The following is a 16104-nucleotide window of genomic DNA, read 5'->3' as shown; positions in this document are numbered from 1 at the left end:
TAATGTGTCACAATATGCGTCCCGAGTATGATTTATAATTTGAACCATAGTTGGCAACATGCCATACAACAATGGTCCAAATTTAATTTTTTTTTAATACTTGAAATAACACACGTAACATATTTTGACTTGGGGTGTTAACTTACTATGTTCTACTTTATCTAAAAACATCAATAGGTATTAAATATGTTAATCCATTCTCTAGTGCAAAAAGAACAAATTTAAAAATTGGCAAATCAGGACCATACTTGTGTAGTTTTACGGTATTGTAAATAAATAATTGATTCGTTTTGTTGTTTTTTGTTTTTGAAGTTATTGTGGAATGGTGGGTTGCAGTATAACTACTAGGCTAAATAGCCAAAGCGAACGTAAAATAGACGAAATAACATCTCACAAGTAAACTGTACCTCTGCTTGAGCAAGAGGGACTGAGGGGGCCACGCTAGTTGCATAAATCTGGACATATCTGTGCGGAAACCACACAAAATTCAACCACAGATCACTATATACTAAGCTTAGAAGTAAACAGCTCAGACAAGGCTCAGACTAAGAATCAAGGAGACATGACATCAAAATAATAATAGGTACCTTGTTAGAACAAGCTAGGTGTATAGACAAGCTATGAAGAGTGATGAAGACAAAACACAGTTTAGCTTTTTTTGTTGGGCACGGTTGTCATCTGTGCCCAACAAACGTCTGTGATAGTAATTTATTGCGAATATGACGAGTTTCTATTTAGTTTTCTGTTTTAAATTTAATATTGAAGGTGTGTAGAAGTCATTTATGGTGCATTGCTGTGTGATTGGCTGTACAATTTGTAGCGAACACAAATTATGCACCTTTCGTACGTAAGTATGATTCTTTTGTTGTTTTGTCCCTCAGACTAAGAATCAAGGAGACTTGGCACTAAAATCATAATACCTTGTTAGAGCAAGCTAGGTATATAGAAAAGCTCTGAAGTATAATAAAGACAAAAACACAGTTTTTGTCTTCGTCATAGTTTAGCTTTTTTTGTTGGGCACGTTGTCGTTTGTGCCCAACAAACCTCTGTGATAGTAATTTATTGCGAATATTACGAGTTTTATGTTTTAAATTTAGTATTGAAGGTGTGTAGAAGCCATTTATGGTGCATTGCTGTGTAAAAGTTGTAGCGAACGCAAATTATGAAACATAACATTTCATACGTAAGTATGATTTCTTTTGTTATTTTGTCCCTTTCGGGTATACGCGTCTGACAAGTCTCCTTTGTTTCTTAGTCTGAATGTTTGAAGTCTTGAATTTAGGTGTGTATTTTATGTACCTAGTTACGAATTTATGAAAATAAAATACTTTACAAAACCTTAAAACCTTTTTATTTCTAGGTATAGTGTTTTATAATTTAGTATCTTAAAGAGTCAGTCTTGTAATATATATTTTTAAACATGTTTTAAACAAACGTTAGTGGAATTTATGATATTTTTTTAAAACATGTTCAAAAATATAAAATATGCTAGTAAAGTACTTTTATAAATAGCATTTAAATTTTCGCGCTCTCGCACGCCTAGCGCGCTAATAGTGCCCTCTAGATGTGAGCACACGCGTAACTTTGAAAAAGAAATCTCAAGTCGCACATCTATCTCTAGTAATATAGTAGATAAATAATCTATGGGGTATACCATCCATGCAAACCACTATATTCAATGTACTCTGTGGTGCAAACACAGACCAGTAATGCAAAATCTTTGCAAAATGGTGTAAAGTGGTGTAAAGTCACAGAGTACTTTTAACATTGTAAAGTAAAGGTAAAGTCGTAAAGTGGTCGTATAGCCAACTTAAAGTGGATTTTTGCTACAAATTCTGTAACGAAATTGTGCTATGGATAAAATCAGCAATACACAATGGAATTAACGCAACGGCTTGAGTGTACACAAGAACTTTATTCAGACAATCTACGTGAAAAAACATATCGAGAGCAGGTTAGCTTCGCTGATTGTTTATAAAATCTTTGCTAATATTTTACACATATATGATATGTGACATATCCCACTAATGAGGAAAATAAAAACTATGTGTGTTTTTAGATTGGTTTTCTGGGTATTTGCGGCACTAAGTATCCACTTAAAAAGGGTCCTAATAAAATAGGAAGAGATCCAGAAATATGCAATATCGTCCTCAATTTGAATGTAAGTACCCTTAAAAGAGTGAGGCCCATACACTGGCTGGCTGGCTGGTTTTTATAACTTTTTACAGTTAAATTTTATTTTGTTGTTTACATGTTTTGTTTCTTTTTCAGTCCATATCAAGACAGCATGCTGTTATAAACATATTAAACAGCCGAGATTTTATGCTGATGGATTTGGACTCCGCAAACAAGACAAAATTGTCAGATGTAAGTAATTAAGTAATCTTTGATAATAAAACTGTAGAAGCTGCAGTGGGCAGACCCCAGCTTGTTGGACTGACAACCTTAAGAAGGTAGAAGAAAGTGGGTGGATGAGGAAAAAAGGCCTATGATTGATTGATCACAAAATATAGAATATTTTCTGCCATTATCTGCCAATCTGCACTGGGCCAGTGTGTTTGTTAGACCAATATCTCACTAAGACACCACGGTAGCGCCACTGGTCGCGCCACTGTGCTGTCTTGATCTACCAAACCAGAACAGATACCAGAAACGACAGTTTCAAATTGGATGTTGAAGAGTTACACTGCTTAATTTACATACAGCGTACCTGGTAGCGCAACTGGTGGTCGAGTGAGTGAGGCGCCAATAATAATAATGCCGCTGCCCGGCTGCCGCCACCAAATTGGTTGCGCAACCAAGCAGACACAAATATTTTCATAGAGTTATATACTTTTGTTGGTAGCACCACTGGTTGTGCTGCCACTGGTGTCCTAGTGAGATAGTGCCCTTAGTTGTAAAATGCCGTCAATGTTTCTATTTTGGCATGATCAAAGTAAATATTTTTATTTAGTCATTGGTTATAATAATTATATTGAGTAGTTAGTGAACAAAAGCTGACATGTCAATGTGGCTAATTCTGTTGAAATAAACTAAAATGACTGGTCTTGTATTGCTATCCTTTCTATATTGATCTCTGTGGAAAAGGATAGCACTAGATTTAGATCTGTCAATTTAGTTTAGAGATTGTGTACAACAGAATACAGTGCGACAAGGCTATCTTGGCGCGTGGCGAAAATCGGAACTAACGTTGCTGTCAAGTGTCCCCTTTGTTCTTGTTTGAATATTCTAAGCCTTAGTTCTCCAACAGCGCCCCCCTGTCAATGTCATTCAAGTGCCAAGAGAGCCTTGTCGCACTAATTAATTATTACACAAAGTAAAATAAGAAGAAGAAGATAATTAATTATAGTCCATGTTATAACTTATAATAGCTAAGTGCAAAAAACTCTTTTTGTTTTAGAAAACATTGCCACCATACATACCTCACCCTTTGAAAAATGGAGATATGGTTCAATTTGGTGAGATTTTTGGAGTGTTCAGACTACTTCAGGAAGAGAATGATCTGCCAATGACACAGGCCATGGAAATTCCTGATACACCGGTGCACAACCGTCAGGTCTCAAAGATCAATATACATGCTACAACTATACCTGAATCACCAGAAATTAGTGACAAGGTAAAGGAAAGCCAGCAGAGTGATTCGCTAACTCAGAAATCATCACTGAATGAAAGTCATCAAGCTCATATTTTGACATGTATTTTTAATCCATTGAAGGTTAGCTACGATTACTACTATTACATCGGTGATTTTAACGGCTTTCATTTAGTGATGATCACTGAGTTCAGCAAATCGCAACACTGTACTTTCTAGAACAATGTGATGAATTTATTCATCATCATCATCATCATCATCATCATGACCAACCTATCGCCGGATCACTACAGAGCACGGGTCTCCTCTCAGAGTGAGAAGGGTTATTAATAGCAGATTGTACAGATAATCAGCAATTAGCCAATTAACATGATGTGCACCTTCATCATGGGAAATGGGTTTGGCAATAGTCACACTGGCCAAATTAAAATTGGCAGACTTCACACACCTTTGAGAACATAATGGAGAACTCTCAGGCATGCAGGTTTCCTCACAATGTTTTCCTTCACTGTTCAAACAAGTGATACTTAATTGCTTAAAACGCACATAACTCCAAAAATACAGTTACTCAGGTGTCAGGCTAGTAGATCCTATAAAACTGCAGATAAACAATTTTTTTATTACATTATTGTTAATGTTGTTTTGTCTTAATTTGCAGGAAGATTCATTTATTGCAGCATCACAACAAAAACCAAAAAATGTTTTCAAAAGCCCAAACAATAATTTTTTGAAGTCAAGTGGCAAAACAATATCAATTAAACCCATTGGTACGAATAAAATTGATAATGTGTATTGGAGTTCCTCTAAAAAGTCTGACTCTTTTAGTATGGAGTCAAATGTTTCTGATAATCTTAATGATTCATTGACATCGCCATGCGATTCGCGTACTAACGTTAATGAGCAAAGTATCCATGAAATAGATACACAAATTCCATATATAAATCACAATGTAACTAAACAAATTCACGAATTGGATACACAAGTAACATATGCAAACCAAAACGAAAGTATAGATTCTATTTATAATGCCAACACTCAAATTGTAGAAAGTACAGATTCCCTTAACATTCATGAAATGGAAACGCAATTGCCAGCACAAGATCATCTGCCAGAAGTTTACAAAATACAAGAGCAAGAAAACCTGCGAATTAATTTTAGTACCGATAATAAAGAAAATGTCAATAATATTTACAATGCTGAAACGCAAATGCCATTTGATGACAAACCTGTATCACCAAAAGATAGTATACACAATGCAGAAACGCAAGTGGTATTGAATGTTAAACCTGTATCGCCAAGATTTAACGAGAATCTGAATATTAAACCTAAATTATCTAGTTCTAGTAATGTTTCAGATGAAATAATACTGTTTGACGAAATCGATAATGAACCATTACAAAATGATTTTGAGTCTCAACAATTGCTTTCACCTAAATTAAATATTGAAAACCAAATAGAAACTGATGCAATTAATACAGAATCTCAAGACATTTATTTTGTTCCACGAAAACGAGCTAACAGGATTGAATCTGACAGTTCCACTGACTGTGAAGATATACATATAGCTGCTACTCAGATAATACCTGAAATAAATAATGATGACGACTTAACTGATTGTGAAGATGAATCGAACGTTATTTTGAAACCAAATAAAAATCTAAGAAAACCACCCAACATTGATGAGAATGTTACTGATTGTGAAGATAATTTAAATGAAAATGACGTAATCCAACCAAATAATGTGGTAGAAAATATAGAAGATTTACCAACTCAAATTTTGGATGACACGAAAATTGATGAAGAAGTTACAAAAATGGCCAACAAAGATGATAGTTTTGAAAACTTACCAACTCAAATAATAATTATTGAAGAAAATAAAAGTACTAAAAGTACTCATGAACAAAAATCTGACATCTCGGATTTACCGACACAAGTTTTAGACCCCGTGCCCCAAAAAGGAACTTGTTTCGAAGAAGCTCTAACTCAACAAATTTATTCCGAGGAAGTTGTGAAATTTAAAATTCCTTTTCAGTCACCCGTCAAAAAGAAGAAAAAAGCTGACGTAAATCTTGACAAAAGTAGTACAGTTATTGAAATAACTGACGACGATGATGAGAAATATTACGCAGCTACACAAGAGCTATTTAATGACTTATGTTCACAAAAAGCTCTGTCGCCAGAAGTCGATGTCTTAAATAATGACAAAAACCAATTTACAAAAAAAGGAGACAGCATGACTAGATCTTTTCAAAGTGATTCATCTGAAAGCATTGATGCAGACAAAAAAGTCGATGAATTTGTTTCCAATTTAACGTGTTCACAAATTGAAGACGTAGTTGGAGTTCAAAAAAAAGTCCCTGTTCTAAAAAAGCTGCCTAGTGATGGCTCAGATATTGTAGCCACTCCAAAAAAGATAGATTGCCTTTCAGTATTAGAAACTGATTTGCCTAACACGCAAGAAATCAAAACTGGGATTTCGTTACAACCTAATTCAGACACTGAATCATTTAAGGACGACCTTAGCGAGTCAGAGGTTAATTCGGAGCAAAGTACACCAATCAAAATGAAACTTAAACAGGAAGTGACACGCAAAATCAGAATTAACCTCTCGGATAAGTTTGATCCTGAAACAAAACCTGTAAGAAGTAGCTCTCGAGTGCGAAAACCAACGGAGAAGATACAAAACTGCGACGAAATTTTTAAAGATATAGCCGAAAAAATACTAAAGCCTGCTTCAACTAAAGCGCGAGAAATTAAAATTGACAGACGATCTTCAAATGAAAATAATGATAAACGCAGGAAAGAGAAATCAAATACAAGTAAAGTTGAAGACTATGCTCAATTTAATAAAAGCAGTGCTAGCGCTAAAGATCAGGGTGATACTAAAAAAAATAACTCAATAAAAGTAGAAACAGAGAACCCTGAGAAACATAAAACTAAAAGAGCCAGAAAGCCAAAACAAAAGTACGAGACGATCGACCACGTTAAGCCTGATATAAAAAAAACTACCTCAGAGGAGTCTAATGAAAAGATTCATTCAAATAGTACAACTAGAAGTACACGCAGTAAACAAAAAGAAGAAGGAAAAAGAAAAGATAAATTAAATTCCAGCAGCAAAACATCTAAATCACCAGAAAAGGATAAAATAAGATCAGACGCAAGTACTAAAAGCGATAAGAAATCTAATAAAGAAAGATCTAAAGCTCTGGAAACAGAAAGAAAAGGAACAACTACTAAAGAAAGAAGTACAGAGTTAGAAGTAAAGGAAAAACCTAGTAAAGAACGATCTAGGTCTCCGGAGTTAGAAGTAAAGAAAAGACCTCATAAAGAAAGATCTAAGTCTCCTGAAATTAAAACAAAGAGAAGACCTGTTAGATCCTTAGAGAACGAAAATAAAAGGCAATCTACGAAAGAAAAATCTAAATCCCCAGAAAAGGAGCAACCAAGACAGACTATTAAACAAAGTGAGAAATCTATTCTAAAGGCAGAAGAAACAAAAGTAAGGCGTAGTAAAAGAAAGGGTGCTAAGAAATCAGAAGAACCAATAATAACACAACCACCAAAACACGAACATAGTACTGTGTACAGTACTATCAGTATATCATCAGATACAAGTAACGATTCACCAAATAAACTCAAAAGGCCTGCAAGTTCTGAACTTGAGATTCCTAATGCAAAGAAACTTAGAAGCTTTAGTAATAAGTCGATGCGAGCTACACCGGCTAGGAAAAATAAGACGCAGTACGTCTTATTCACCGCATTTGCTAACGACGAAGTGAAGAGTAAACTGGAGAAGTTAGGTAAATTCTACTTTTTTATCCCATGACAAGTTTCATCATTATATTCATTATTAACCAATAGACGTCCACTGCTGGACATATGTAGGTCTGTTGTAGGAATTTCCACACGCCGCGGTCATGAGCTTGAATTCAGCGGCGCGCTAGTAGTTTTCCAACGCTGTGCTTTCCGGTGCGAGGTCGTCATGTACACATAGACAAAATTGCGGCCGCTTTGTTATGACATCGCTTTCCTCTACATTGTCACTTGCCACCAGATGCGAGCGTAGTCAAGGGTTAAACTTGTCATATGCGCATTGCGCATGCTATTGCTCATGTCCCGTCCCATCCAGTAATCGTTAAGAGCCCCGCACTTGAAGCTGAAGTCAAGCTGGATCAGTTAGTTTTTTAGCTTGGCCTCACTAACCCTTCTCAAAACAACTGTGTACACAGCAGCCTGGCTTAACTAGCCTCGGCTTACAGGCTCTTTTCTGGAGACACGGCGCGTTGTGCGTCGCGTGGTGTGACCAAGTATGAGAGCGTTTATGCAGAAGCGTTTGCTTGTTATATGGCGTAGCACGACGCGCGACGCAACGCACCACGCGACGCGCAACGTACCACGTCTGCAGAAAAGAGCCCTGCCAGGTCACAGATCAGCAATATCATTTGATTTAAAGGTGCTGTGGTAGTAACGGACGTGCTGACCTGCACAGTGGTGCTGACGCTACAGATTAAGAGGACATTCAAGCTTCTCTGCGCCGTTGGCCTCGGCAAGCCAATCGTTGGTCCCAATTGGGTTCAAGCTTGCGCTGACACTAATATGATTGTTGGTAAGTATTCATTACTACTGACAAATCGAAACGTAAGATGTTGCACCTATGTTTTATCTATAACATAGCTTCCGAATAAGAAAAGATTTTCATAAATTCCACTCGAGCGAAAATGGGGTGGGTCGCAAAATCGTAAATACCTGACGCGTTATCCATTCAGGATATTTTGGAAGCGCTCGGCAAAAATACCATACATCGATATAATGATGATGATTGATAGATTCGTTTGGGGGGGGGGGGGGAGGGGTTTGTCCAGTCTCAAGTTTTTTAGATGGGCTGTGCGCCTGTGCAACAGAAGACACTCGTCGTCCCTTCATTCGGCTTCCCCTACTCGACCTTCGCTTGCCACCTCCCCTCTTCACTCGGCCTTGCAGATTCGATTTATTCGGGTCTTACCTACGCGTGTTTCTGGGTTCGTGCTTTAATAAAATAGTAGTGGTAGGGCAGACAACACTGCGTAGAGTTGAGGCACCCAGATGTTTCGTGCCGACCGCATATTCGTAAATACTCGACGTGTTAGGCCTCGTTTACGGAGACGCGGGGCGTCGCGCGTTGCGGCCCGCACTGAATTTAAACATATGGCGTTGTATGAGTGGTTTACGGAGAAGCAATTTTATACGCGTTTGTTTGAGATGGAGCGTTTTTTGCGGCCGAGCCCGCAGATGGCATCGACGCGTCCCACGCGGCGTTCATCGTGGCGGCGCACGCGGCGGCAATTCTCAATGAAGCGATGCACGCAGCGGAACCTTCTGCCAGTCTTTATTTGGAAATCGCAACAGCAGACGCGCCCGCCGCGCATCTCTATGAACAATATCGTATATTGCCATATGTTTGTGATTACGCGTGCGAGGCTAAGTGCCGCTTCACGCGCCGCCTCACCGTAAACAGAAAAAACGTACGATGCGCCGCGAGACGCCACGCCACACGCGACGCGCGACGCCCCGCGTCTCCGTAAACGAGGCCTTAGAGTGAAGCCACACGAGTCACGATGCATGAGCGGTACCGTTGCGGCATCTTACATAGAAATCCATACCATGTCACATGATGCGTTACGTCGTGTGGCGTCGCACCACACGCGCAACGGACTTGGGACCAGAGAGACGAGGCGGGGATGGCTGGTGCGTTGCAACGCCATACTTTTAGCCGGAGCGGCAACGCTGTGCCCGTGTGGTACCCAATATTCAAATCCACAGCGGTGCGGCGCCGCAACGCAACGGAAACGCATCGTGTAGCCTCAGTCTTACTACGACACGTCTGGTATTTTCGAAGCTACTTTGGGCGGGTATTTACTAACAGCAGACGGTTCAGATACGACAGGGTATAATATTAACCTATTTGCCCAGATCCATGGCTGTACATATTGAAAGACGAAGTGACCGAAAGGAGGTTTAAATTCAACTTGCAACAGACGCTCGTCGGCAAGAGGGAGTTTCTGAAGGGATACAACGTGTCATGCACACCCAATGTTGTGCCCAATGCACTAGAAATGAAGCGTGAGTATTGTAGTATTTAGACAAAATCCATTTCCTCTAAACTTTGTTAATTTTTTTTTCTTTTTTTTAAAGAATATTAGCCATGACCAATATAAAGCGAGTCGTCACCGGCAGTGTGAATAGTCAAGAGAGCAACTTTCGAAATATATGCATCTCTTTCGTTTACACGGAATGTACATTTATTGTGCGTTTCTTGAAAGAGAAAATCGCCGAGTTGTTTTCTTGTTGGCGCTCGTACCAATGCCTAAAACTAAAGCTACGAGGGTTCCAATTCTAATAAATTATAATAATATGTATTTTCAGTGATAGTGGAATGTTCGGGCGGAAAATGGAAGGAGGAAGGATGTAACTGGGTTTGTGTGTCGACGCCAAGCGACAAGGAGCTGTGGGCCGACCTCAAGCGACGTGGCGCCGTCGTGGTCTCCACAGAGTTCATACTAGGAGGCGTGCTCAAACAGAAACTTGACATTAAGAAGAATATCTTGTACTACGGACCGAGGACTTTTGAATCTTATGATGTTAGTCGTACTCGATAAAGTATACTTTGAGAATTTTCCGTGTATCTTTATACCGTTCATCACAATTTCAACCGTATGTCAAAGGTAGTAAAGCTTTTAAATTATTTTCGTAAGTGATAATAGAATGTTCGAATTGTATAAGTAACTCGAAAAAGGTATAAGTCACCGATTTGTACCACTCGCTCGGATTTGGTAAAATTCGCTGTCCCGGTATTTAACGGCAGCAAAATATACCATTACCATGTTATTATTTAGAATTTGATGCTTCCAAAAGTATTGAATTTTTTTGTAAATATACTGTGTCTAATATTAAGTCTATGTAATATAAAAAACCGTCATAGTACAAAAACTCTGTAAGCTGTAATTTTGAAATCTATCTGTTATTTAGGTAAAACCTATTCTTAAAATAATTCTGACCCTGGTACTGATTCTGAGCGCAACTAAAATTAAGAAATTATTGTTCAATTTTATTTGTTTACGGTTATTACAGACTATTAAATAAACTTAAATCTAAATTAAAAGTAAAAAAAAAGATAATTCAGGGTATTTGCAAACTTTTTCTTACCAATGTAATAAGAAAAGGACAGATAAACCTAATTAATTTAGAACTGTCAAACTTCGTGACTTTAGCTGCCAGTCGCTAGCCTATTGTTTGTAGCATGCACTAAAATTTAGATTCTTCGCATGTAAAATTTATGTTCCGTCCTTTTTTAACAATAAGTATTAAAAATAAAAAGATGCAGATATGTACTCAATATTTAGTGTGAGAAAGACAACAGAATCAGCGCCATTATTCTACTTAGTGCAAGCGTGTAATGGTAGATTTACCAATTTTTATATAATCACATTTCAAAACAAAAACATTTTTACGTTTTAAATTTAAGTCTTGTGTCATCTTGAAATTTTTATTATTTGTTTTAGCGGCATAAGAAATACACATTCTGTGAAAATTTCAACTCTCTACCTATTACGGTTCACGAGGTACAAGACGCTGACAGACAGACAGACGGACGGACGGACATCGTAGTTTTAGTAATAGGGTCCCGTTGGCACCTTTCGTGCATGGAACCCTAAAAATGTATGGCGTTCTATGGAACGAAATACAACAAGCGCCCGGGGCGCTTGCTATGTCAAGTCCCTAATTCTTTCTACAGTTTTATGATTTCCAACTTAAAGATGTGACTTAAACGTAGGATTAACACTGACTTTCATACCAGAGCTGGGTTTTCACCTCGTGCGTTAGTCCTGAAAAATGTTTTTTATCACATTATTGACGTTTACGTTTACGTTTATTATTGTTATCTTCATATGATTCGGCGTTATGCCAATAATGAATCCCAGTGACTTATTATAATATAGTTAAGTATGTTTAGTTCTTGCAATTTACGAGAGCCTGTGTTACTTTAAAATTTAATCACCTTAAAACTGAATCAAAAATCACGTTTCAACCTTTGATTTGTTCTATCGTCAATAGGAGGGGATAGGGATGGGAGCATGCAAACTGGATGTAAGTAGCAACGACTAACTAGCACCCAGTCTGCGCGCTTCCATAGTATAGTACGATTCAAACGTAAATGCGCCCCTGACGTTTGCGCACGACGTTGCGCAGAACACACATTTTGGGTGTCCGAGGTCGCCCGAGGGAGCGGGGAGGGAGGGTAACAGTGCACGTGTCGCAACTTCACGCAGACGCGTTTAAGTTTGAATCGTACTGTACCAACTTGGAAGGTTGGGATTGTTCATGCGATTGTACGAGTCAAATTCGTACGAAAACGCATCCAAAGTGCGGCTAGCCTAACAGCCGGTGTTAATAAAATATTGTTTTTATAATACGCTTTTTTATTAGTCCTCACTCGTCCCACATGATATTGCAGCAGTAGTCGATTTTTAGGGTTCCGTACCTCAAAAGGAAAAACGGAACCCTTATAGGATCACTTTGTTGTCTGTCAAGAAACCTACAGGGTACTTCCCGTTGACTTAGAATCATGAAATTTGGCAGGTAGGTAGGTCTAGCAGACATTCGGGGAAAAATCTGAAAACCGTGAATTTGTGGTTACATGACACAAAAAAAATTAAATTGTGGTCATGAACTAATAATTAGTATTTTCAATTTTCGAAGTGAGATAACTATATCAAGTGGGATATCATATGAAAGGGCTTCACTTGTGCATTCTAAAACAGATTTTTATGCATCATAGTTTTTGAATTATCGTTCAAAATGTCAAAAAAATACTTACGACTAGTACGGAACCTTCGTTGCGCGAGCCTGACTCGCACTTGGCCGATTTTTTTAAAGTACCTATAGATGTTGTATTTTACGTAGACCGTTTGGCTATATTTGTGTGAGTGCACACATACACATTGGTATACTGTGCGTGGCGCTAAATGTCGATGGAAATCAGAGTTCCATAGAATTTTTTAAACTTATACATCACTAGATGATGCCCGCGACTTCGTCCGCGTGGATTTAGGTTTTTAAAAATCCTGTGAGAACACTGATTTTCCGGAATGAAAAGTAACGTATATCCTTCCCCGGGATGCAAGCTATCTTTGTACCAAATTTCGTCAAAATCTGTTCAATAAATAGACCGTGAAAGGCTAGCAGATAGGCACACTATCGCATTTATAATAATATTAGTATGGATTTAATACCTACTAATATAAAGAGAATAATTAAAACAACAACAATAGATAAACATATTTTATTGCAATATGTTTTATAAATTCACTTTTGGTAGAAAAGCTTTTTTTGATAAAAGCATTTCTTCGTAACAAATAACGATTGCACTGCCGATTACATTAGTAAACGATTGTTGAAGATAATTAAAAACTATAATAAAAGATATCTAGCTACTTATAATCTCGACTCTAGTATCATAAGGTCGGATGTGGATTTTTGCTACTTTTCAGGAGAGTCAAAACAAAAATGCTAGGGAAATCGGGTCATAATTTCTTAACTACTAGAGATACAATTTCAGTTGTTTTTGTAATATTTAACACTTAACTGTACCTATCATTAACCATTACTAGAAATACTTTATCATTAATAAATAAAATATAAACTCACAATTTCTTCAAAATGGACGATATGCGACTTTATGCTGGTAATATTCGTAACTGTGCTAAAAAATTGTGTGCATAAGTTGTAAACCGACTTTATGGCTGCAATTTTTACTATTACAAATTTGAAATAAAAGTCGGATCTATTACTTAATATTTCATAATACGTCTTAACTGATTATACATAAGTAATATTCGGACAAAAGATCACAGTAGTTATCTCACAAAAATCATTTAGGAGTTTTGTGAGATAGCAACAATGTACCTATGTGATTTTTCTGAAACTGATTAGTTAGATCTGAAACATAATAATTGCATTCGCCCGATAGTCTGACCATTGCATCCGTGTAAACCTTGTGACTTCTGAATGAATGAAAATAACATTTACAAATTCACAAATAAAGCCCATTAACTAAAAACAACGGCCAAAAATTGGAAAAAAAAATTACAAAATTAGAAACCTACAGTGGGCCAAACATTTTTTGTGGAATTGCATACATGACGGTTACATCAATATAGAAATCTAAAACATGCCAACATAGCCTGATTTTCCTTATAATGATTAGGTACGTAAAGTAAGAATGGAGGTCAGCAGGTGCCTACTGCAAAAGTTGGTTATATTTTACAGTGGATAATGGTTTCTCATTATGTCGTATATTGGGCGAAAGCGGGGAAGAATTTTAAGTTTATAATTATGTACCTATAACATACTAATGAAATACAAAAAAGTCTTCTTTAAAGTAGTTTTTATAAAATAATAACACCCAGCATTATTGCGTTAGTTGTAGCCAGGTAATATATTCCGAAATCTGAAAATCCCCGCCGTTCTTATTTTTTTTTTATATAACAAACGGTCCTGATATATCACCTTTGTAAAGGGATGTGGTCTTTAAAAATATGTTGTAGTGCCAAATCAAACTTATCAAAAAGTTTTGTTTTCTTCGCATGTTCTTGTAAACTGTGACCAATTTCTTAGTTTAGTAATCTGCATTGTTTTCAGCTGTTCCCTTTTTTTCTATTTGTGCATGGATTACATCTTACTCCACGTAGGTACATTTTGCATTTTAGCATAAAGCTTGTGATTTATCATCTTTTAGTGTGGTAATCCTTATAATAATCATAAGTTAGCCATAACGATTATCATGCTCCGATTATGACCGACACAATTATCAGACCACAAAGTCAATTCTTCAACAATTTCGAGAATACTTTGTTTCTTCTCTAGTAGATTAATGAAATAAGACAAGATACTGTTTTATTCCTTCCGCTGCAGCTGATGTTTGCAGACCACATTAAAGTAGCAACACTGCTGGTAGCATCATGAATCGTTTTTAAGGTGCAGAAACTACGTAGGTATAAGGATTTACTGTTAGTCAAATCCGGCATTGCCACTTTTGTAATAAAAAAATACTTTCTGCTTTCTTGAAAATTCCATTGCTTCTGTTTTGACTGTTCTTTTTAACAGATACTTATTTAAACTGTTTCTTTCGTGTTTTAGTTAAGTTTTTTTATTTTTTTACTTTCACTTTTATTAGTTGTTTAATTAATAAATTAATTTATACTACATTTATATTTAAATTATAACATAATCTAAAGCTTCCTATAATTAGGTATGTTTCATTAGAATCACTATCATCACATATTGTAGGTACCTTATAATTTCTGCTCTCGATTAATATCAAATTCGGTCGATTATAAGACGGGTAAAGAAGAAAATAATTGATTAGGTACTCTAATTTTTTAAGGCTACCTTAAAAACCTAGTTTTTGAACTGATGATTTGAACTGTGATTCATAAAAAACACCATAAATGCACGGTTTTTGCTTAGTGGGGTTTTATTATAATATATGTTTAGATTTCCATGGTGTAATTTTCGTGGTCCTAAAAGATTTTCTAGTCTACATTTTCAGAGCTTTATTCTGGCTCTTTACTTTTTTCCCGCAGTTTAGTCCAAAATTTTGGTGAAATAGGATGGATCTCTTACCTATTAATCACATCAACTTTAATGTAGTCACAAACAAAAAGCTTTATTTCAACTTACTTCCATGAATTTTATTGCAAAATTATTTATATTACAAGGCAAAAAGTCTTAAATGATTCACAGTCCAAATATTAATACAAAAAATTCGAAGCATAACATCTGTTGTGATTTTACCTAACAAAATTATTACATATTTTTGAAGCAGAAGTGCGTAACTGCAGTACCAGCTAGTATTACAAATAAACTTATTTCGTAGCATAATGGTCGAACTCAAAATACATCTATCATTTTTCTCCATTGCTTTGGTGCATACATACGCAAGTCAAAAAATATAATTATGGTTCTCCAAATTTTTAGAATGTGTTCAGATACGACATTATGCATAGTATTTATCTTTGCAACGAAAAGAGATAGAAATACTGGTGTCAGCTTGGCAGAAAGAGCCCGAAATGCTCATTACCTTTATGTAAAAAAGTGAGTTTGGTCGGAAGTACACATCCGACCTTATGATACTAGAGTCGAGTTATTTCAATTTAGAAATATTACAAACTAGCACATTAAAAAAATGTCATATACCTACATACTAAATTGAATACTTTTTAGTAAAAGAAGTGCGCGCAATTTTAATTTAAAACTTCCATATAAACTAAGTAAACTTATTTAGGTACCTCTCTGTTAACAGTATAGAGACATAATAGTATAAATTTTATCATACATACTTCAGACAGGTATTATAGTTATTTGTTATGCAAGGGTGCAAAGATGTTATTTTGTCCCGAGAGTTTGTATTGAATTCCGAGCCAGCGAAGGATGAACCACGAGCGAAGCGAGTGGTCCAAAGATAGAATCCTGAG

The 16104-nt window shown here is 36.5% G+C and overlaps 1 protein-coding gene across 1 annotated transcript; it reads left to right on the top strand.

The window, feature by feature from the left end:
* Positions 1-1765: 1765 nt before the first annotated feature.
* Positions 1766-12006, top strand: LOC117989752 (myb-like protein X). Its single transcript, XM_034977164.2, has 8 exons — positions 1766-1954; positions 2060-2161; positions 2272-2367; positions 3401-3616; positions 4251-7392; positions 8046-8198; positions 9542-9691; positions 9995-12006. Exons 1-8 carry the CDS (start codon positions 1877-1879, stop codon positions 10225-10227), a joined length of 4170 nt encoding a protein of 1389 aa, XP_034833055.1. The 5' UTR covers positions 1766-1876; the 3' UTR covers positions 10228-12006.
* Positions 12007-16104: the final 4098 nt, after the last annotated feature.

Source organism: Maniola hyperantus, chromosome 16, assembly GCF_902806685.2.
Source record: "Maniola hyperantus chromosome 16, iAphHyp1.2, whole genome shotgun sequence".
Taxonomy (NCBI): Eukaryota; Metazoa; Arthropoda; class Insecta; order Lepidoptera; family Nymphalidae; genus Maniola; species Maniola hyperantus.
The sequence above is the reverse complement of the archived record's forward strand: the minus strand, read 5'-3'. Positions and strand labels throughout refer to the sequence as shown.

Excerpts from the sequence above, each read along its gene's own strand:
- LOC117989752 (XM_034977164.2), top strand. The coding sequence starts at position 1,877 with ATGGAATTAACGCAACGGCTTGAGTGTACACAAGAACTTTATTCAGAC. Across the intron at positions 2,368-3,400 it reads ACAAGACAAAATTGTCAGAT|AAAACATTGCCACCATACAT; the intron begins GTAAGTAATTAA and ends TTTTTGTTTTAG. Across the intron at positions 7,393-8,045 it reads GAGTAAACTGGAGAAGTTAG|GTGCTGTGGTAGTAACGGAC; the intron begins GTAAATTCTACT and ends TTTGATTTAAAG.